This window comes from Ceratotherium simum, chromosome 8 (genome assembly GCF_057802395.1).
Source record: "Ceratotherium simum simum isolate JZ-2026a chromosome 8, ASM5780239v1, whole genome shotgun sequence".
Taxonomy (NCBI): Eukaryota; Metazoa; Chordata; class Mammalia; order Perissodactyla; family Rhinocerotidae; genus Ceratotherium; species Ceratotherium simum.
Window position 1 is genome coordinate 7,357,429 of NC_141907.1, and position 22,383 is coordinate 7,379,811.

The following is a 22,383-nucleotide window of genomic DNA, read 5'->3' on the forward strand; positions in this document are numbered from 1 at the left end:
CAATACGTTCATTCATGCAACAAATACTGACTGGGTTCCTCCTCACTCCAAGAGGCTGAGACAACGTCACCTCAGGCAGTTTGCTGCTGGCGGGAGAAAGGTCAGTAAACAATAAGCGAGCAGAACCTCACACTACAGTGGACCGCGGGCTGTAACAGAGGGAGGTGCCGTGCACTGCAGGAGCACAGACACGGAGTGGTTACCTTCCTGGAGTCTTGAGGTCCCTTGGAAGATGGGTTTGAAAGGCAAATGGAGTTTGCCCCCATGCAGAAAAGAGTGGGGAGGACATCTCAGGCAGGGCGAGAGCAAGCAAGGGCACAAGACCCGAAAGAGCTGGGTGTGCTGGGAGAAAAGGGGACCATTTGGGGTGGGTCAAAGATGGAGTCTGCTGGGGAAGGCTTGGGAGGCAAGAGGAGCTGGTGACCAGGTAAGTAACCAGGTAAATAGGTGGGGACCAGATTGTGAAGAGCCCTGCTAAGAAGTTTGGAATTAAGAGACTAACTTTTGTGAGTTGAGGTAGTAATTAATAATGTGAGTCATGGGAATCATGGGACGTGTTTAAGCTGATAAGGGCATCGCATCTTTAGGAGAATCCTCTTGGTGGCAGAGCATCAGATGGGAGGGAGAGAAGACAGCAGACACGGAGACCTGTCGGGAGACTCTGGCCACCATGCGGGCACAAAGTGATGAGGACCTGAACTGGGGTGGCAGACGGGATGGACAGAAGGGATAGGCTGTTGGAGCCACTCGAGAACAATGAACTAATAATGGAGTCCATCTATTGCAGACTGCATGGGTGATATTATTTGCTCACAGTTCTTCCTGGCCTCCCCACCTTGCTGTGGCTTCCCCATGGACAGGGCATATTTCTTGCTTGCCCACATGACTTGCTTTCATCAGGGGCATGTGAGCTGAGTTAACACATGCCCATCTGACTGGAAGCTCCAGATGTATGTGTGGTTGGGGCAGCCGTGTTGGCTCCCACCATGCACCCCAAGAAAAGCAAACCCCAGGGGAACCACTGACCTGGGAATGAGAGACTCGAGGGGCAAACTGTACTCGACCCACAGTTCAGGGCAAAGCTGCCCCAGCTGATCACAGACCATTAGCAAGAAATAAATGTCTGTTGCTTTAAGCCACTGAGATCCAGGGGCTGTTTGTTATGCAGCATAATGGAAAAAAAAACTTGACTAATACAGAGACTTACCATTTCCTACATACAGCATGTCACTTATTCATAATATCTCTGCATAGTAAGAATTAGTGTTATCATTTTAAAGATGAGGAAACTGAGGCTCAAAGAGGTTAAGTCACTTACTCAAGGTTCCAGAGCTGGTAAGTCAGAGAAGAGGGATTTGAAGCCAGGACTGTCTGACTTGCAAGCTCATCTTCCTTCCTCTATCTACAAGAATGTGCTAACCTTCTGGGATAGCTACTTTAACCTGCCAGAGGTGGCTGCTTTCAGCTTCCTGTGTTTCTGAGCCGGAGACCCAAGGACTGAGGTTTGAAGAGGAGTTTGCGTTTGAAGAGGAGATCATCATCAATGGACATGTGCTTGACATGGCTTTTCCAGCCATGGGGATGCATGCGGATGGGTCCTCTCTACCTTTCTGCCTGGGCTGCACTGAGCCAGGCTGCGCACCTGGCAGGGCTGGCACCCGGGGAGCTCAGGTATCCTGTAGCCAAGGACCCAAGCCTTTCTTGGTGTAAAACAGAGTTGAGTTTTTTGATAGCAGCTGTGGCAGCAGCAGCAAATCCCAGCGGTCATCCTATTGATTTTGCCATTTGTCTCAGTGAAGCAAATCCAATTTAAAATATATCTTCAGAAAAAGGAGGATCAATGAATTCAAATAGAAGACTATTTGCTGACCGGATTAGGAAAAGCCTCTCTGTGCTAAACTGTTCTCAGCAAATCCTCTTAGCACAATTTTGCAGGAGCCAGACGTGTGAGAGGATCACGTCCTTGCTGTCATCCTCTGAGGGCAGGGCTCTGCTGGATAAAATAGGAGGAGTTTATCAGCCTCCTCCTTGGTTAGAGTCTGTGCTAATGAGGCTGGGTTCTGAGGCTAATGAAAGAGACTCCTCGGTTTTCAGTTAACTCTGCCCAGCTCTTTTGAAAAACGTGGGAAAGGGCCTGGGTGGGAGAAGGCAGCCACTGCTTACACAAAACCATCATCCCAGCAGACAAACTGCTCCAGGAGCCCTCTCCGTGAAGGCGGGAGAGACACGAGCTGCATATAGTTACTTTGCATGCATGAGGTCTCATTGATAGAAAACTCAGTTGCCAAAAATGATGAGAAACATGGTCTTTTAGATAACAGAGGGAAAAGCCTTAGAGTTCTGAACATCTATCCTTTCACATAGGAAATTTCGTGCCTCTGAGACTTTGCACATGCTGTTCCCTTTGTTAGGAATGCCCCTCCACCCTGAATGCTGCTGGGCTCCACTTCACCCTGTGGATTGAGTGTCCTCTCTTCTGTGCAGCCCTTCTTGGTGCTGCCCACCCACACGGGCAGTCCCCCCCTTGTCCTCACGCCACCACTGAACCTTGTTCATTCCTTGTGCTGGGCAGGGCTTCTTCAGTCACAGGAGGCAACTGCAACTCAACTCAGACATTAGCATTAACATTAGCATTAGCAAAGGGGTAATTTATTGGCTTTTGTAACTGCAAAGACCAGGGTCTGACTGGATCTAGCGGTTCAAAGATGTCATTTCCTCTCTCTGTTTCTCACTTTTTTCTCTTCCCCTTCTCCTCCTTCTTCCTTTTCCTCTTCCTCTCCTTCTTCTCATCTTCCTTCTCTCCCTCCCTCTTCTCTCTCGTCCCCGCTTCCCCCTCCTTCCTCCTCCCGTGTCATAATTGTTGCATTATAAACCCATACAGGGGTCTGCTGGAGGACAGGACACCTGCTCAGTCCAGAAGAGTCAGGAGCCTTTGAGCCTGGCTATGGCTTGTATACCCCTCCTTTCTCATCCCCACATAGTAGGTCCTCAGCAAATGCCTGTTGAATGAATGAATGGATGGGCGGGATTCAGGGAGTCAGAACTATCTGAAAATAAACGCACAGTTGTGTGGTGAGCGTGTGTGTGCCTTTGTTGGTTGAATTGTCTGTCCATTAGTGTCACAGTATTGAGCACAGAGCCCCCCTTTTTTTTACTCCTCCACCAATAGACATTTGTCAAGCACTCACTCATTATTTTGGTTTGCGGGACTAGGACTTGAATGAGACACAGTTCCTTGATTTAGGAAGTTCAGAGTCTAGGGGACCAAACAGCCATGTAAATGAATGGTAACAGAGCAGTGTCATAGTTGCTGCAATATGAACCCCCACAGGGGTCTCCCAGAGCACAGGACACGGATTCAATCTGGAAGAGTCAGGTGGGCTTCCTGGAGAGGTGCTAAGTTAGAGCTAAAAGGAGGGAAAGGTACCAACATTGTTAAGTGCTCCATATAACTTATAAAGTCATGATCCATATGGTCCAGTCTCCAAGCAGTGTTGTGTTCAAGAAGATAATTTCCAGATTCCAGTTGTTTTCTTGCATTTTGTAAGCTTTGTGAAGGCAATAGGTAATCCTTCTCTAAAATGCCCTTTTCCTTTCCTTCCCATTTTCCTACAGACTCCAGCTCCCTCACCACGTTCACATCAACCTTCCCTGGAAAACCCCGCCCCAAGCTTTCAGTCACTCCCCCCACTTTCCTCCTCCTGCTCTTTATTATGAAGACGAACACAGTCTCTTCCTTCTGGGACCATTCCTTTCTCCTCCAGCCTCTCAAGTCCAGTAATGCATCCACTTTCCGACTTTCCATCACAAAAGCCAGGGCAGAAGCCTCCTTGGAAAGCAGCCTGGGGAACGGCACTGGCACAGCCAGAGGAAGAGGGAGGCTGAGCCACTCAGGCAGAAATTATTTTGGTCTCATCACACTTACCTTTTAAACTACTATTATTAACCCATTTTGAAGATGAGGAAACAGACTCAGAGAGATCAAGTAACTTGTCCAAGATCCTACAGCTAGCAAATGCCTGTTCTCCCTGCCTACCATGCCTTTCCTTCTCTCTGTCTTCTCGTTTGTCCACTTAACTGTGATTTCAACTAAAGAAGGACTTCCCCAGGGAAGCCTTCCCTATCTTGTCTGGGTCAGTCCCCCTGTTGTACACTTTCACAATGCTGGTACTTCTCCTCCATGGCACTTGTCTCCGTTGTAACCATCCATTTCTTTGGATGATTCTCAGGTTAAAGTCTATCTCCAACACTAGACTACGACCTCGTAGAGGGAAAGGACAATATATATTTTTTATACACCCTTGTATTCCCAGTGAATAAAACAGCACCTGGGACAAATAGTCACTATTTATTAATTTATTAATATTTGCTAAATAAAAGAATAAGGAACTAAAATTCAAACCCCTGTCTCCAAAACCCAAGTTCTTTCCTGACATCATAGGTTGGTGCTCTCCAGGAGGACAAGACGGGATGGAGGTCATTCCAGGATGAGGAATTACCATATAACCCATTAGGGAAATTACAATTGGTGGGGTCTTTTTTTCCCTCTTTTTGGTTGTGGTAGTGGCTTGATTCCAGGCTGTATGTGCAGCAGCAGGAGTGGCAGGAGAATAGGCGGGAGCAGTGAGCAAGGGCAAAATGATTTAAAGACTCCAAAGACTTCACATGACTGTCTACGGATCAGGGATGATAGGAAGCTACTGAGGGTTTTCCACCTGGGGAATGAGATGATCATGGTGATATCTGAGAAGGATCACTCTGCCTGCCATGGAGTGGAGGGTGGACAGAGGATCAGGGCAGAACCTGGAGGCTAGGACAGTGTCACCATAAAACAGGTTGGAGAAGACATAGTCCTGGACAGGGACGTCAGTGGAGAGAGGTGTGGTCCAGCTCCTAGGAGATAGGGGAGAGAGGAGGTAAGTCTGACTCTCCAGTTTTCAGGCGTAGACGCTTGGACAGATGGTCTTGCCACCTCTGGCAGCAGAAAGCACTGACGCCGGAGAAGGTTTCAGGGGGAAGAGGGTGAATGAGGCTGAGCAGGATGAGTCAGAGAAGCTGGGACACTTGCAGGGGTTGGTCCAGAGTGCAGGCGGGGGCCAGGGTGAATGGAGCAGGTGGGTCTGAGGGGAGAGGGATATGAGGGAGGGGATGAGAGAGTCCAGTCTCTGTTTCTAGACCTCGATGCAGGGCAGCTGTTTGGGTCAGTGGGTCTCAGGTGGAACTGTAGCATGCTGCTGCCTCATCCATCTCTCTCCCCAGTGGCCTTCAGCTGAGCTTAACACGAGACAGAGACTCGGGGTTCACAAATGGAACTTAGCTGAGGGAGGTGGTAAGATCCAGGAACACTGCTCTCCCTTTCCAGTGTTTCCCCACCATTCTATTTAAATATCTGGGCTTTGGGCCACTCATTCAAGCCTCAGTTTCCTCTTCTATTAAGCACTGAGATATCAATCCATCCCCCTCAAGGCTGAAAAGAAAAAGAGAAAGACTGCGAAAGTGCCCTGCAGGGCAGAGACTCCCAATTGGCTGGAGGTTCCCTTTCTCTTCTTTATCTTCTGGGTTCTTTCAAAATTATTCCCTAAAGGAAGAATCGCTTAAGGATGAGGGGTGTGTGTGGGGGACTCCCCCAAGAGGTCAGGTTCAGCCCCAGTCTTAGCACGGACGTTGTGGGGAGGTTGGGAGAAGGGGTCCCTAGGAGACACGGCCTGCTGCGCACTTTTCCTAGATGGCGTCGCTGAACCCTTACACCACGCAGAGGAGCAGGAATCCTTACCCCATTGTGTGGATGAGGAAACCAAGGCACAGTGAAGTTAAGTAGGGCGCTCAAGGTCACACAGCCAGGAATAAAGTCCGGCGCTGGACTCAAGTCTGTGAGAAATCCAAGGCTGCCGTCTTTACCCTACAGACCCTCTTTCCCCCTCTAGAAGCCAGTGCTTCCCCCCATCCCCACCCACCTACCTGTTCCCCAAACGTGGCCAAGGCCACGGCCAGGGCACCAGGGCTGAGCCAGGCACCTCGTCGTCTTCTCGGGGGCGCGTTCTCCCCTCACGGGGAGAGGGTCGGGCACTGGAGCGCCTCTCGCACCTGCGGGCTCGCCCCCAGACTCTGGCGGGCGGAGCGCGGAGAGCGAGGGCGCCAGGCGCAGGTGGGGCGGGCGCGCGGGAGAGAGGGGAGCGCGGAGCCGCGGGGGTCGGGAGCGCGGGCCCCGGGAGCACCGAAGGACGGAGGCAGCGCAGCAGTGCTCGCCCGGCGCCGGCTGCTCCCGGCCCCCGCCCCCTCGGTGGTGGCTCGCTCTTAGCTTCCCCGGCTCCGAAGCAGACACAGCCGCCGCCGCCTGACGTGCTGCCGGCTCCCGGGAACAGCTCCGCGGGCACCGGCCGGTGCCTGCCCCCAGCGCCGGCACTGGCGGGGCGCAACGCGGCCACCGACCCGGAGGCGCTCGAGGAGGCGAGAGGGGTCCCCGCGCGCTCTGAGGCTCCGGCGCAGCGCACGGTGAGCGCCCCCCAGGGCTCAGGGATCCCTTAGCCGCGGGTCCCGGCTGCCACCCCCCGGGCGCCCATGGGGCCGCCCGGGGGGCCCAGAGCTGAAGTTGGGACCGCGCGCAGCCCGTCCCTGCTACCGAGCCCGACATGCTGCCGCCGGGGCGCAACGGCACCGCGTACCGGGCGCGGTTCGGGCAGCAGCAGCGGGCTCAGGGGGGCGCCGTGGGGGGCTCGGAGGGGGCGGGGCCGCTGGGGCCCGCGCAGGTGGTCACCGCCGGCCTCCTGACCCTGCTCATCGTCTGGACCCTGCTGGGCAACGTGCTGGTGTGCGCGGCCATCGTGCGTAGCCGCCACCTGCGCGCCAAGATGACCAACGTCTTCATCGTGTCTCTGGCCGTGTCCGACCTCTTCGTGGCGCTGCTGGTCATGCCCTGGAAGGCGGTCGCCGAGGTGGCCGGTTACTGGCCCTTTGGGGCTTTCTGCGACGTCTGGGTGGCTTTCGACATCATGTGCTCCACCGCCTCCATCCTGAACCTGTGCGTCATCAGCGTGGATCGCTACTGGGCCATCTCCAGGCCCTTCCGCTACGAGCGCAAGATGACCCAGCGCGTGGCCTTGGTCATAGTTGGCCTGGCCTGGACCTTGTCCATCCTCATCTCCTTCATCCCGGTCCAGCTCCACTGGCACAGGGACAAAGCAGGCTCCTCCTGGAGCGAGATGGACCCGCCATCCTACCTGGCCAACGGGACCCCCTGGGAGGAGGCCGGGGAGCCAGAGGTGAGGACGGAGAACTGTGACTCCAGCCTGAACCGGACTTACGCAATCTCCTCCTCACTCATCAGCTTCTACATCCCCGTGGCCATCATGATCGTAACCTACACGCGCATCTACCGCATCGCCCAAGTGCAGATCCGCAGGATCTCCTCTCTGGAGAGAGCTGTGGAGCATGCGCAGAGTTGCCGGAGCCGCGCGGCCTGTGCGCCCGACGCCAGCCTGCGGACGTCCATCAAGAAGGAGACCAAGGTCCTCCAGACCCTGTCGGTGATCATGGGGGTCTTCGTGTGCTGCTGGCTGCCCTTCTTCATCCTTAACTGCATGGTCCCCTTCTGCAGCGGACACCCCGAGGGCCCGAGGGCCGGCTTCCCCTGTGTCAGTGAGACCACCTTCGATGTCTTCGTCTGGTTCGGTTGGGCCAACTCCTCGCTCAACCCCATCATCTACGCCTTCAACGCTGACTTCCGGAACGTGTTTGCCCAGCTGCTGGGGTGCAGCCACCTCTGCTCCCGCACCCCGGTGGAGACGGTGAACATCAGCAATGAGCTCATCTCCTACAACCAGGACACCGTCTTCCACAAGGAGATCGCAGCTGCCTACATCCATATGATCCCCAACGCTGTGACCCCGGGGGACGGGGAAGTGGACAAGGAGGAGAGGGAGGGCCCTTTTGATCGTATGTCCCAGATGTCTCAGACGTCCCCCCATGGTGACCCTGCTGCTGATTCTGTCTGGGAGCTGGACTGCGAGGGGGAGATTTCATTAGGCAAAATAACCCCTTTCACCCCAAATGGATTCCATTCAGCTGCATAAGAAACATCTCTCGTGGATCTCTATAACTGCACAGACATTAACAAGCATGCAGAATCCACACACATCCACACTCACGCAGTCACGCGCATACGTTTACAGTGCTGCTCAGTTTATCACGTTTCTGTGTCTGTATAGTAGCCCGTGTGCTTAGAAACCTCACCACTGATTTGTTGTTGAAAGAACTGGCTGAAGCCATTGGAAATAACTCAGTCAGATACACCTCAGCCTTGCAGAGACGGACCAGTGGTCCTGTTAGAGAAGAGAAGTTGGCGTTTGGTCCTTAAAAAAAAATGGTACTTGGTTTTAAAGATGCACTCTTCCCTCCCCTTTTAAACGAATGGATTGTTCAGTGACCGATTTGTGTTTGGGTTGATTTTAAACAACAGGTTCACTGTGTGTGTAGTGCTGATGGGGGTGTGGCTTCCCTGTACCTTGCTTCCTGTGGTCCTGTGTTTATGCAGTTTCTGCTCTCAGTGTGTCTTTACTACAGCTGAGGAATTCTTCCTGATTTGTTCTGGTGTGTAATAAACACAAATGATGTGTTATGGGGTGATTATCTTTGCTTTGCCAGATTGGTTTTCAGGACAGCTCCTGGAGAAACCGTGAGAGTGTCCTTACAAAGCAGGGACGATTTGGGCTGGGTCTGGGAGCAAGTTTCTTTTTTTTACAGAGAGTTTGGCCTTAATGATACACACAGGGGCAAGGGACCTTGACGAGCTTCCAATTTCTCAGATGTTTTTTTTTATTAGCCACACACCCATCTCGAGTCTGTGCTGAAAGCTGGCTTCAGTGCCATGGCATCAGATGTTGACTTCTCAAGCCAGGAATTCTAACATTTTTTTCTCATTAGGAATCTTCTTTGTAAAATAGCATAACATAAGACAATTCTACTGATTCCTGCACAGAGGCTATCAGTTCATGGAAAAGATCATATAGAATAATGGCTAGATCTTTCTCATCTCAAAACTGTAGTGTTTTAGAGTTATGTGGCTTTTGACAAACCATGTTTTCAAGGGGCTTTGAAATGTGAGTCAATTTGCGTTAAAAAACAAATCCTGTCTTTAAATAAGCATTTTCAGTTGTAGACAACGGGAAATGAGAGAATGCATTTTAACTAAAATGTGGGAATGAGAGATGAAATTTGAATGAACTTGAAATTGGAAAATCTGTTGGTTGAGGTGCTCAACAAAAAAGCCCAACTATGCCCCATCTTTTCGTTTTTCCTCTCTGCCATCTGCACGGTGAAGGGGAGGATTTTATTCCAGAACTATTCCAGTTGACAGAGTTTTATTACCATGAGATCTAAATGTGAGCATTGTTAATGGAAGCAAATGAAATGTGAATATGTAATTTCTTACAAGTCCCTACTTTGATGCAGGCTTATCAAGGACAGTTCAATCAATTTTGGTCTCTTTAGGGATAATTGTATTGTCAGTCTACTGAACAACCATGATTAGTGCATTGCAAAATGTGCAGTGCCTGGCACATAATGCTTAATAAATATTTGTTGAATGAATAACTGTCTATTTCTGGAGCAGTGAGATTGAAAGCAAATCCTATTTGGTACATTAACTGTCATATATGATTTAGTCAAACTGTTATTACATCTATGTTTAGTTTTTGACCTCTTGTGAAACGATAGCTAAGTGGACCATTAGGGAAACATCAGGGGCAGTGAATCCCTGCTATTGGGTACAGGAGATGGCTGTGTGACCTTGAGTGAATTAATCAAACTCTCTGGGCCTCACTTTCTGTCTGCATCTGTAAATTGAAAGACTTATGCTAGAGCACTGTTTTCTGAATTGTGAGTCATGATGCAGGTGGGGTCTAGGGCTAAATAAGTTCAGCAAACTCAGGTACAATATCTGTTTTCTCTCCGGGGCTTCTTAGAGCTTTCCTATGCATAGTGAATCCCCAAGCAGGAGAGAATTCTGCCTCTAGTGTCTTTGACCTTACGAATCCTTGTTTGGTGGAATTCATTATTACCGTCTCTCTGGAGACCGCAGTTGCAGGGAACATAGTTTGAGAAACTCTAATTGTTCTGGAAGTCTCTAAAATTCAGCTATTCTACTCTAAAGGGCAGATTGTTAAAGCACAATCTTTTGTGGCAAACGTTCCAGGCCTCAGTTTGAATAATCTCTGTGTTAGGAAAAATGGGTTATTGAGGACTTTGGAAAACCCTTCTGCAAAATATCATTAATCATTCATTATGATTATTTACACCTACTATGTGCTGGCCCTGTTCTCGGGATGTGGTCACCAATCTGATACTTGGATGTCTTGGAACTTACATTTTAGTGGGAGAGAGACAAGCAGATGGACACTGCTATACTGTGCCCCACTGCGGTGTACTAGACCACGCAGGCCCTGATAGACCATGTCCATGATGACTGATGTGACGCAGAATAAAACAGTGAGTAGAGGGATGCAGCTGTTTTATTTAGGGCGGTCCAGGAGGGCCTCTCAGAAGAGGCACGTGGAGAGAGACTGGTTGAAAAAGTAAGGGTCAGAGCGATGCTCCCAATGTCTAGGAGGAGGAGTGCTCCAGGCGGAGGGAATGGCAAGTGGGGAGGCCTGGAAGGGGCCCGTGCTGGCACGCTGGGGGAAGAGAAAGGTGGGCAGCCAGCCTGGGGGACTGTGAAGGGTTAGTGCTAATAATGTGAGAGCAGTAAAGCAGGCCCCACAGGGACTCGTTCTGTGCTGGACACACAGCTGCTGACTCCTTCAGTGCACACAGCCCTTGGAGGCAGGCACCCTATGACCTCCATTTGACGGGTGAGGAAATGGCCTCAGGAGGCTAAATAACTAGCCCAGGGTCACATGGGTCATGAGCGGTGAGCTGGACTTGAACCCGGGCAGCCTGGCCACCGAGTCTTTAGTCTTAACTGCCCTGTGGTGGTGAGAGGGGCTGCAGGGCATCCCCGATCGGCAAATGCACGATGCCTGGATCAGAATGCTCCTTGTTCGTTTGTTCATTGGCTGGTTGGCTGATGCGTTCCTATATCTGCATGTAAGCCTATCTTCACTGTTCACCTGCTCTGGCACGCCTTTGTGTTTGGAGGGGAGGCAGCAGAGGGCAGTGGAAAGAAGAGCCCCCATCCTGAGCCCCAACATGGATGGCCAAGTGCTTTCCTGACCCCTATTTGATCCCCACAGTAACTGCACAGACCATTGTTTTTCCATTTTACAGATGAGGACACTGAGGCTCAGAGAGGTTAAGGGCTTGTCCAAGGTCATATGACCAGCAAGAGGCAGAACCAGGGTTTACACCTAGGCCGGTGGTTCTCAGTTGGGGTGATTTTGTCCCCCAGGGGACATTTGGCCATGTCTGGAGACATTTTTGGTTGTCACAACTGGGGGCGGAGTGCTCCTGCCATCTAGTGGGTAGAGGCCAGGATGCTGCTGAACGTCCTACAGTGCACAGGACAGGCCCCCACACAGAGAGTCATCCAGCCCTGCGAGGCTCTGACCTGCTGACGGACTCCAGGTCCCAGCTGCCTGCCCACAAAGCCACACGGCCCAGGCTTGGGCTCCATAGCCCCGAGTTCAAATTTTAGCGCCCCTATTTATTAAGTGTCCGAATTTGGGCACCTCTCCTAGCTTCAGTTTCTATGCTTGAGAAATGGGTACGTCAACCCCAGAGGTTTGGGTGAGGATTAAATGAGTGTGTGTAACACCGAGGTTATTTTTGCATCGTTCTTTTTCCTTTCCCTTTCTCCTTTTTAGAGGAACTCTATGGCTTGATACCTTTTAAGAGGACTTCGTGGTTCCTAGTTTGGGTAGAACTCCGTCATCCTGAAGCTAACAGCCAAGAGAGGCGAGACTCGCTCTGTCTTGCCCCCACTGTCTTCTCAGCCTAGACCAGTGTCCAGCACAGAGTAGGTGCTCAGTAAATGCAGTGTCTCTCTCCACCTCGGTCTCCTACACACACACACACACACACACACACACACACACACACGCACGCACACCCCAGTCTTAGGTGCTGCAGTTGAGTGAGTAACTAGGTGTTTACACAGCGAGTCCTGGGTGGTGTTGCACATCGATGGGGGTGGTCCCCACATTTTGGGCTGATCAAAGGCCTGCAGGACTGAAGGCCCCACAAGAAGTGTTATCATCATACAACATACCTGAAGGCTCTTTTATAACTAGCGAAGTGCATCCATAGTGTCCCCTGGAGCCTCACAGACACCGGCCTGCCCGTTAAAGAGATGAGGCAGTTGACGTGGAAAGGGGTCCAGAGACTCAGCCAACGTCCCCCACCCGGAGAGCCACACTGAATTTGAAGGTGGCCTTAATCCCTGCGCCCCATCCACCGCACCGGGCTCGGAAGGAACATGTGACAACAGGTGAGTGGTCAGCGTTTCCTTAAACTCTGTGTCTCACTCTCCTCACACTATTCCTGGCTCTGCGACAACACGAATGACCTGCCCCCCTCACCTGGTCAGTGAGACAGGATGTGGCAACTGAAAAAAACACCCTTTGTCCCTAGGAACAGCAGGGGCTCCTCAGGAAGTTCCACCTCTGGGAGGTTTCCCGTACGGTCTCTCCAGCACGGTGGCTCAGAGTAGGTGGACTTCATACATGGTGGCTCAGAATTCATGGGTGCGTGCCCAGAGTGGGGGAAAGCCAGGTGGATGCTGAATCTCCCTTTACGACCTGGCCTCCAGTCATAAAGAGTATGAGCCATACTCCTTAGAAGTGAGTCCCTAAGACCAGACCTTATTCAAGGTGAGGGAATTAGACTTCACTTCTTGATGGGAAGAGTGTCAAGGAATTTGCAGAAGAGATGTTTTACATTTTGTGTTTTATTAAAGAAATTTATTCCAATGTAATCTCATACTTACAGAAAAGTTGCAAAATATTACAAAAGAATTCCTAAATACCGTTTATCCAGGTCCCCAAATATTAATATTTTACTATGTTACTTGGTGTCCTCTCCCCCGTCTCTTTCTTTCTTTCTCTCTTTTCTGAACCGTTCAAGACACGATGCCCATTTACCCTGATACATCAGTGCATATTTCCTAAAAACAAGGAATTTTCTTATCAATCTGCAGACCTTATTCAGATTTCATGATAATGTCCTTTGTAACAAAACGATCCAAGACCATGTGCTGCATTTAGTTGTTATCTCTTTAGACTTTCTTTATTCTGAAAGAGTTCCTGCCTCTTTGTCTTTCATGACATTGACATTTGTGAAGAACACCCAGCCGGCTTGACAGAAGGTCCCCAAATTGGAGTTTGTCTGGTGTTTCCTCCTGAGTAGATTCTGACTTGCACTCTGGGCAGGAAGACCACAGAGGCGATGCCGAGTTCCTCTAAGACCATCGTATTGGAGGCACATGAGTCAGTTAATCTCATTACTAGCAATGTTGACCTTGATCATGGGTTTATGGTGGTGTCCACTACGAAGTTACTGTTTTACCCTGGGTAATCACTAAGTAGCCTTTGGAGAGCCACTTTGAGACAATGAAAGTAACCTATTATTCCTCAAACTTTCACCCATTGGTTTTAGCATCTATTAATGATCCTTTCCTGAATCAATTAATTATTGTTGTGATTGCCAAATGGTGTTTTTTTTTTTTTTAAATTCCATCATTTTTCATTGTTGGTTTTCTACTGGAAGGAAAGGGCATTTAGTTATTTATTTGGGTACTTTTCCTACAATATTACATGTGCTCTTATTAGCTACATTATTAGCTATCTACATCTGACAATACTCTAGATCTCTTATTATTTTGCATTATTCTTAGTATTCTGCCACAAAAAGGAATTCTAATGGCTAGTCTTTGTAGTAGAGGATCTAAGTAGTTAAACCATCTCAAACTTCACTGTAGGTGTGGCTAGAAAGTCCTCATGGAAGGAGAACCGTAGGGGTCCTTTTACTGAAAGGAAAATAATCCAGTAGGCCAAGCTGTAATATTCTGCCTCTGATTCTCGGATTCCTCATTGGTAAAATGGGACGCAAAAAATGAAGAGTATATATTAAATGCCTAATAAATATTTGTTGAATGAATGAATGAACTAGTGGAATACAAGATCAAAATACTTGTCTTGTTAAAAATCTAGGAAAAACAGGGGCCGGCCTGGTGGCGCAAGCGGTTAATTGCACACGCTCTGCTATGGCGGCCTGGGGTTCGCCTGTTGGGATCCTGGTGCGCACTGACGCACCGCTTGTCAAGCCATGCTGTGGCGGCGTCCCATATAAAGTGGAGGAAGATGGGCACGGTTGTTAGCCCAGGGCCAATCTTCCTCAGCAAAAAGAGGAGGATTGGCATCCCATGTTAGCTCAGGGCTGATCTTCCTCACCAAAAAAAAAAAAAAATCTAGGAAAAACAGAGAAAGACATAACAGTTATCTTTTGCCTGTTATACCATTGTATGTCAGGTATACATATCTAATTTCATAGGCCATAGATGGAGAAAAACTGTATCTAGGAGCCATGTGTAAGGAATTATTCCCAAAGAGCTTCCTCCAACCCTGGATCTGATTAGATGAGATTCTGGACTTTGAGCTGATGCTGAAGTGAGAGGAGACTTTTAGAGCTCTTGGGAGGGGATGAGTGTGTTTTGCATGTGGGAGGGGTGTGAATCATTGGGGGCCAGAGGACAGACTGGTCAGCAGCCTCGGAGATGGCCTCCAATGATCCTTTCTTGCTCTCTCTCTTACTCTCTTGGATTCTTGTTCTGGTGGAAGCCAGCTGCAATGTTGTGAGCTGTCCTATAAGGAGGACCAGTGGCAAGAAACTGATGGAGGCCTCTGGCCAAAAGGCAGCAAGAACCTGAGGCCTCCCATAGCCACAGGACTTAGCTCAGAAGTGAAGTCTCCTCAGTTGAACCTTCAGATGAGACTGCAGCCCCAGCTGACACCTTGACTGCTGCCTGTGAGAGACCTTGAGCCAGAAGACCCAGAGAGGCATTTCCTGGGCTTCTGACCCATAGAAACCATTAGATAAATTCTTGTTGTTTTAAGCTGCTAAGTTTGAGTTAATTTGTTGCTGAGTAATAGATAACTGATATAGAAGAAGAGGGAGGAAATAGCATCTATTGAGTCCTTCACTCTCCCCAGGCACTTTGTAGACCTTTTCTTTTTCATCCTCATGTCAACCTGAATGAAGAAACTGAAGTTCTGAGATGCTGGGTGAGTGCCAGGGGTGGGATATGAAATCAGGTCGGTTTGCTGCTAAAGCCTGTACACGTTTCCCTATTCCAGGATGCTACCCAGGAGACATTTTCCATGTTTCTCAAGTCAGTAATAGGATGACTGATGCTGTTGCTAAAATGTTTGCATAAAATGAGCCCTGATTAGTAGATTTACACCCGGCAACCTGCTGCTCGTGACCCGCTCTGCCTCCCCAGCCAAACACACCAGGTCACTTTTGCACACACACTCCACAGGCACACAGATGCCCACACAATACACGTGTGCCCAAACTACAGTTACAAGCACGAGAGCTCACATACGCACACTTAAGCACACATGGGCACACACACGTGCCCTTACATACGTCTATCTCCACCTTCATCTTCTAAACAAAGATCCTTTACAACAGTCCATACCTAAATAAACAAACATTTAACAGGGTTTCCAGCCTGAACAGAAAGGGCCAGTCTCATTTTTTTCTTTAGCAATTTTCCATGTACTTGAAGCAAATTTTAAATCTGGCTGGAGACTTGAAATCATTTTGTCCACTCCTTTCATGGTGCACAGGCAGAAACTGAGGCCCAGAGAAGTTGAGGGACTTGCCCAAGAAGCCCAGCGAGGTCGTATGAACTGGAATCCAGGTCTCCCGACTCTGGTTGCCTGCTCTTCTGCAGCACGGTGCACCTTTGGCGGGGGGACCTCTCCCTGAACTTGACCACCCATTTCCAAAGGAGACCATGAGTGCCGAGAAGTTCATCCCCCATTGTTCTTTCTATGTAAAGGAAGTTGATGACATTTATGCTCTTCCCACAACATCCCCCGTGAAGATGGAACGTTGTTTGTGGACTAAATACAGATGTGCAGGGATTTTAGGACCCTGATTAATTCTGATTTAAAGAAGTGTGGACAATAGTAATTTACCACTGACAAATGTTAGCTCTTGGGGGGCAAACAGCATTTCAAAGGCCTGTTTTTTGTTTGTTTTTGGTATTTCACGAAAGAGAGCTGGCCTTTCTGTGCAAAGCGGCAGGAAGCCATTTTCAAAGAAGAGCTAAGGGGAAAAGAGGACTTTAAAAAGAAATGAAAACCAACTCAAAGGCACCGGCCTTCATCACTGCAGCGCCTCCTGCAGAGAGAGAGGCTGTTAGAGTGAAATCAAGAAGTTAGGCAACTTTTTGTCCCCCACCACTGAACCTCCAGTTCTGGTAAAATGATTCAGACATTTCAGGCAACAAAGAATGAGCATCAGATCAGGAAGCAAGAGACCTGGCTTCAAGTCCCAGGTGTGTGAATTTAAGTAAATGATTCAATGACTCTGAGTTCGATCGAGCCCCTCATCTCTAATAATGAAAAACATCATGCTTACATCACAGGGTCATTATTAACATTAAAAATGCTCATTTTCTAGAATTTACTCCATACCAGATGCCACATTTGGACTTATACAGAGTGGTCTCACTGGTCTTTTGCAGCAGCCTGCTATGGTCTGAATGTTTGTGTCTCCCAAATTTCATATGTTGAAACTCTAACCCCCAAGGTGATGGTATTAGAAGGTGGGGACTTTGAGAGGTGATTAGGTCATGAAGGCTTCATGATTGGAGCCCTTATAGAAGAGACCGAGAGAGTTCCCATCTCTCCTGCCCTGTGAGGGTACAGCTAAAGCAAAAGACAGCTATCTAGGTAGCAAGCTCTCACCCAACACTGGATCTGCAGGCACCTCAGTCTTGGATTTCCCAGCCTCCAGAACCATGAGAAGTGAATTTCTGTGGTTTATAAGCCACCTAGTCTGTGGTATTTTGTTATAGCAGCCTGAACTGACAGAGACACAGCCCTACGAGTAGGTCTGTTTATTCCCATTGTACAGCTAAAGATACTGAGGTTCAGAGAAATCATGTTCCTTGCTCACACAGCTAAGAAGTGACGAGGTGGAGATTCACGTCCATGCCTGTCTGACTTGACACTATCCTATGTGATAAGAATGTGATGACAATAAACCGCAAAATAAAACCCACAAGCTTCAAAGACATATTGATTGCTTACTCTGTGCCCCTGTGCTAGGAACCCAGGATTAAAGATGGATTAGCTTCATGGTCTCTGCTCCAATGGACCAGATATCTTATTCTGTGGAGCCCCCAGTGAGTGGGAGGCAAGGGAGTCTGGCGGTGGTGGTGATGGAGCATGATGCTTTTGGATTCATCTTGGACTCACAGTTAAGGTGCATGTGGGTCATCCAGGTGGGTGTATGGGGTGAAGACCAGGGCAGAGGTCTGGATCTGGGACCACCACCTCCAAAGATAACAGTCAACACTGATTGACTGCTGAATTTGTGCCGGGCCCTGTGCCAAATGGTTTCCAGGTGTTAACCCATTCAGGCCTCACAATGATGTTGGGATGGAGCTGCTAGCATTATCCCTGCTGTGCAGTTCGGTGAGGGAACTTGCTTCTCAACCACATGCAGGCGAAAGCTAAGACCTCACAGATTCTTGTATCAGGATTTTCCTACTCGGTGATTCACAGATCAGCCTTGCTCCTCAAGCTCCAACATCCCCTCTATTTTGAGTCACTTTCAGTCTTGTAAGAGGTCCCCTGTGCCTTTATTTTGCTACATTTGATCCTTCTGGACTCGCTGTGTGTCAAATTTTCTCCCTGAGAGCTGGGAAGGTTTTTCGTGATGGTTGTGTTGAGGGGCTCTCAGGAAAATATCTTTGCATACCAATAGGAGGGAATAAACCTAATTCCTGGACAAAGAGACAACAGGAAAGGGTTCGCCATCAAGAATGTGGTGAGGGATGCATCGACCTGGTCCGAGCACAGATCTCCCAGCCCCAGTCCCATTTCCCTGCAGAAGTCCAGGGCATGTCCACGCTCTTTGTCCTCGAAGGACCTCAGGGGCATCAGAGAGCACTCTGAGCAGAAGGTCATCACAACAGTGATTTCTTGGGGGCTTGCTACATGCACAGGCACCATGCTAAACATTTTATAGACTTTAACTCATTTAACGTTCACAAAAAATCCCTCTTCCTTATGCCTCCCTCACTACCTCCCTCCATTATGTCAGAGTTTGTCTAGCTAGAGGAAACAGCAATTAAAAAATCTGGGTGCCAGCTTTCCTTTCAGTTACCTTTCTTTTAAATTATATAGACATGTACTGTAAGGCAGGGAGTGCCTCTCCCTGCCTCCTCCCCTTGTTCTCCTCTCCATCCCTGGCAGACCCTGTGGATCGGCTACCTGATGGACACGCATAGCTCTTTCCAGATCTCTTGCCCATCTTCCACCATTCCACATGAAACATGGAAAAGTATTCACAAAAATTTTATGTTAAAGAGGCAGGCTATCAAAAAAGTGGCAGCAACCCAAGTGTCCACTGATGGATAAATGGATAAACAAATGTGGTCTATGCATACGAGGGACTATTAGCCTGAGAAAGGAAGGACATTTTGACAGATGCTACAACATGGATGAACCTGGAGGACATTATGCTAAATGAAATAAGCCAGTCACAAAAGGACAAATATTGTATATTTCCATTTATATGAGGTACTTTGAGCAGTTAAATTCGTAGAGACAGAAAATGGAACGGTGGTTGCCGGGAGCTGAGGGAAGAGGGGAATGGGGAGTTAGTGTTTAATGGGGACAGAGTTCCAGTTTGGGAAGATGAAGAAGTTCTGGAGATGGATGGTGGTGATGGTTGCACAACAACGTGAATGTACTTAATGCTACTGAATTGTGCACTTAAATAGTAGTTGAAATGGCAAATTTTATGTTATGTATTCTTTAACACAGTAAAAGGTAGGTTATTAAATAATCCTCTATAACAATTTCGTATAACATTTGTTGTTTTTTCTGGATTATGTAACGAATACACACTCAATGAAATAATGGGAAAATCCAGAAAGCCTCCAAAATAAAAGTGACTCATGCTTTCACCCTCAAAATGAACTGCTATCAATATTTCGTCATATATGATTTCAGTCTTATATTTCCATGCATGTTTCCTTACACACACACATACCCTCACACATTTTGAAAATTTTCTCTAATAACAAAATTGGAATCTTATTGTTCTCACACTCTGGTAGTTTTTTCCCTCTTACTTAAACTATTACGAACAGTTCCTGTGGTCTAGATGAGTATTGTTTTCAAGTTATTTATTCATTTGACAAATATTTAATGGACACCTACTATCTGCTTAATTCTTGTCTCCCTACATAGTTGAAAAAATGTTACAGTGAACCCCTGCTAACCATGACCTTGATTTTCTGTGAACATGTTACTATCCTTGCTTCACTGCTATCTGTCCATTTATCCATCCTTAATCCATCTAATTTTTGATGCATTTTAAAGTAAATTGCAGACTCAGTCCATGTCCATCTAAACCCTTCAGTGTGCCTATTATTAACTAGTGTTCAGTATTTGTTTACAATTTTTATTTTGATGGAAAATTTACATACAACAAAATGCATATGTATTAAGTATATATGTCCTGAGTTTTGAAAAACAGACCCGGAACATCACCATCTCTCCAGGAATTTCCCTCTTGTGCCTTCTCGGACAATCCTAGCCCCACACCCCAGAGGCAACCATTGCTTTTTCCCATTATAAAATACTTTTTGCCTTTCTAGAATTTCATATCAATGGAATCATATGTATGTGGTCTTTTCATCAGCAGAGTGTTTTTGAGATTTATCCTCGTATCAGAAGTTTGTTTCTTTTTAATGCTGGGTGGCATTCAATTATATGAATAGCCAGTTTGTTTTTCCATTTTCATGTTTAGGGACAGCTGGGTTATTTTCACTTTTTAGCTTTTATGAATAAAATTGCTATGAAAATTCTTGTATAAGTTTTCTTTTCTCTTGGTCTGTGTGATGGTTAATGCTGTGTGTCAACTTGACTGGGCCATGGGGTGCCCAGATATTTGGTCAACCATTATTCTGGGTGTGTCTGTGAGGGTGTTTCTGGATGAGATTAACATTGGACCGAGTAAAACAGATTGCCTTCCCCAATATGGGCAGGCCTCATCCAATCATTGAAGACCTGAACAGAACAAAAAGGCTGAGTAAGAGAGTACCCTGCTCCCCTCCAACCTGGCCTGATTGCTGAGCTGAAGCATTGGGTACAGTGGGAATGAGCAAACCTTCTTGTAGGGCTGTGTCTTAGTCAGTTCAGGCTGCTATAACATAATACCGCAGAGTAAGTGGCTTAAAACAACAGTAATTGTGTTTTTTTGGCCTTTGGACTCAGAATGAAACATCGGCTCTTCTTGGGTCTCATGCCTGTCTCTTGTTTACCAACTGCAGATCTGGGACTTTCCAGCCTCCATAATCGCATGAACTAATTCCTTATAACAAATCTCTTTCCATATATATATACACATCTGATTGGTTCTACTTCTCTGGAGAACACTGACTAATAAAATCTCTGACTGGCTGTTAGGTGGACCTGATGTCATTGGAATAGGGCAGTTCCAGAGAGCGGTTCTGGAAATTTGAGGGGTAAGGTAGGTGGCCAGCAATCCAGCAGTTGGCACTGGGGTTTCCTATTAGGTGGTCTGAGAATCTAGGCAGCGGAATCTATTTTCATGGGTCTAGTTGGGGGCATTCAGGAACTCTGTCCTTAAGAGACAAGACTGGAACTGGGCTGGGAAATGGGCCCAGGGGAGGGGGAGTCACCAGCACAACCCAGGAAGGGCAGCAGTAGTAGCAACTGCACAGCTGGGGTTCAGGGTAGAGCCCCAGATTGACCAATAGATAGATTAATTTATTAATTAATTGACTGACTCATTACAGAGGAGTTAGCCACTAAGTCTCTGGAGTCAGGTTGCTAGTTTAGAATCCCTGCTCTCCCATTTACTAGCTATATGACCTTGGGGATAACTTGTGCCTCAGTTTCCCATTCTGTTGAATGGGGATAATTATAATACCACCCCATGCAATACTATAGAGATTAGATAGGATATTCTATCTAAAGCACTTAGAACAATACCTGGCACATTGTTAGTACTGAAGTAACTTCAAAGCATCTAGCCCAGCAGTGTCAGAGGTGGCACCTTCCCTATCAGTCTAGAGCATTTGCATGGTCGTGGTCACATATCCCAACCCCACTACAATCAGGGCCTGCCAAGGAAGCCTAATTTTCTTCATGGGTTATTTATAACCAAATCGTAGTGGGAATTGTTATATAAGGATGCCGTTTCCCTCCCTCCCCCAAGGTTGTCAATCTCGCCACTTCATGTAAGGCTTCTGGCTGCAGTGATCAGACTAAATGAATGGGCTTGTGAATTGGAAAGTGCTAGCGGCAAAGGAGTCTTGTTACTCTCATCTTCAAGAGACGAAGAACCCCAGAGATAATGGGGGCCTTAGAGATTTTCTAGTCTAACTATCCCATGTAAAAACTTGAGGATCAAAGAAGTTAATTGTTGAAATAAGATAGTTATGTAAAGGGGCTGAGCTTGGAAATTAGAGTCTCCAGTTTTAATTCAGGCTTAATCACTTATAATTTTGTGATTTCAAGCTGGTTACCTAGGGTTTCTGGGCCTGGATTTTCTTTCTGGAAGGTGGGGAGACTAATATCTATTCTGAGATGATTAGAGATAAAGTGTACAAGTAGCTGGCATATGGCAGACGCTACAGTGATGCTATAGGGGAAGAGTTAGTGCCAGAATTACTGTTCTCTTCCCATCCCCCACATTGCTTCAACTAGAGTGATGCTGTTGCAGAACAACAGACTTCTATGTTTCCTTGCTCTTAAAGTGACTCATTTTTCATGGATACAGAATAAGCAGGGTCATATGGGAGTTCTTGTTCCTCTAGATGGACAGAAAATACCAGTGGGAGGGGGCAAGGTGGAGCTGAGGGAAAGAGGTAGACTTAGCCCACCATCTCCATGACACTCATTCTTTGACATGTTCTTGGTTTTAGGTCAATCACTCTGCAAATCCAGTTTTCAATGCTCCCCTTCACAGAGATTGCTGCCCCTAAGCTCCTCTCAACAGTGGTTCTGGTGAACCCTCAAATAAGTATGAAAACCTGGGCTCCAGAAAATACTGCATGGACAAGAGAAGGCAGGAGCTTGGTGGAGTCTAAGTGTCTTGGGTTGAGAGACTTGGGTCCCCAAGTCCTCAGTGTGTGACCCGGTGGTGATCTTCCAAGCCTGCTTCAAACAACACAACACA

At 47.8% G+C, this 22,383-nt stretch overlaps 1 protein-coding gene across 1 annotated transcript; it reads left to right on the forward strand.

Moving 5' to 3' along the window:
* The first annotated feature begins 6,629 nt into the window (after positions 1–6,629).
* DRD5 (dopamine receptor D5) lies at positions 6,630–8,222 on the forward strand. Its single transcript, XM_004432348.3, has one exon. It carries the CDS (start codon positions 6,630–6,632, stop codon positions 8,067–8,069), a length of 1,440 nt encoding a protein of 479 aa, XP_004432405.1. The 3' UTR covers positions 8,070–8,222.
* Positions 8,223–22,383: the final 14,161 nt, after the last annotated feature.

Excerpts from the sequence above, each read along its gene's own strand:
- DRD5 (XM_004432348.3), top strand. The coding sequence starts at position 6,630 with ATGCTGCCGCCGGGGCGCAACGGCACCGCGTACCGGGCGCGGTTCGGG.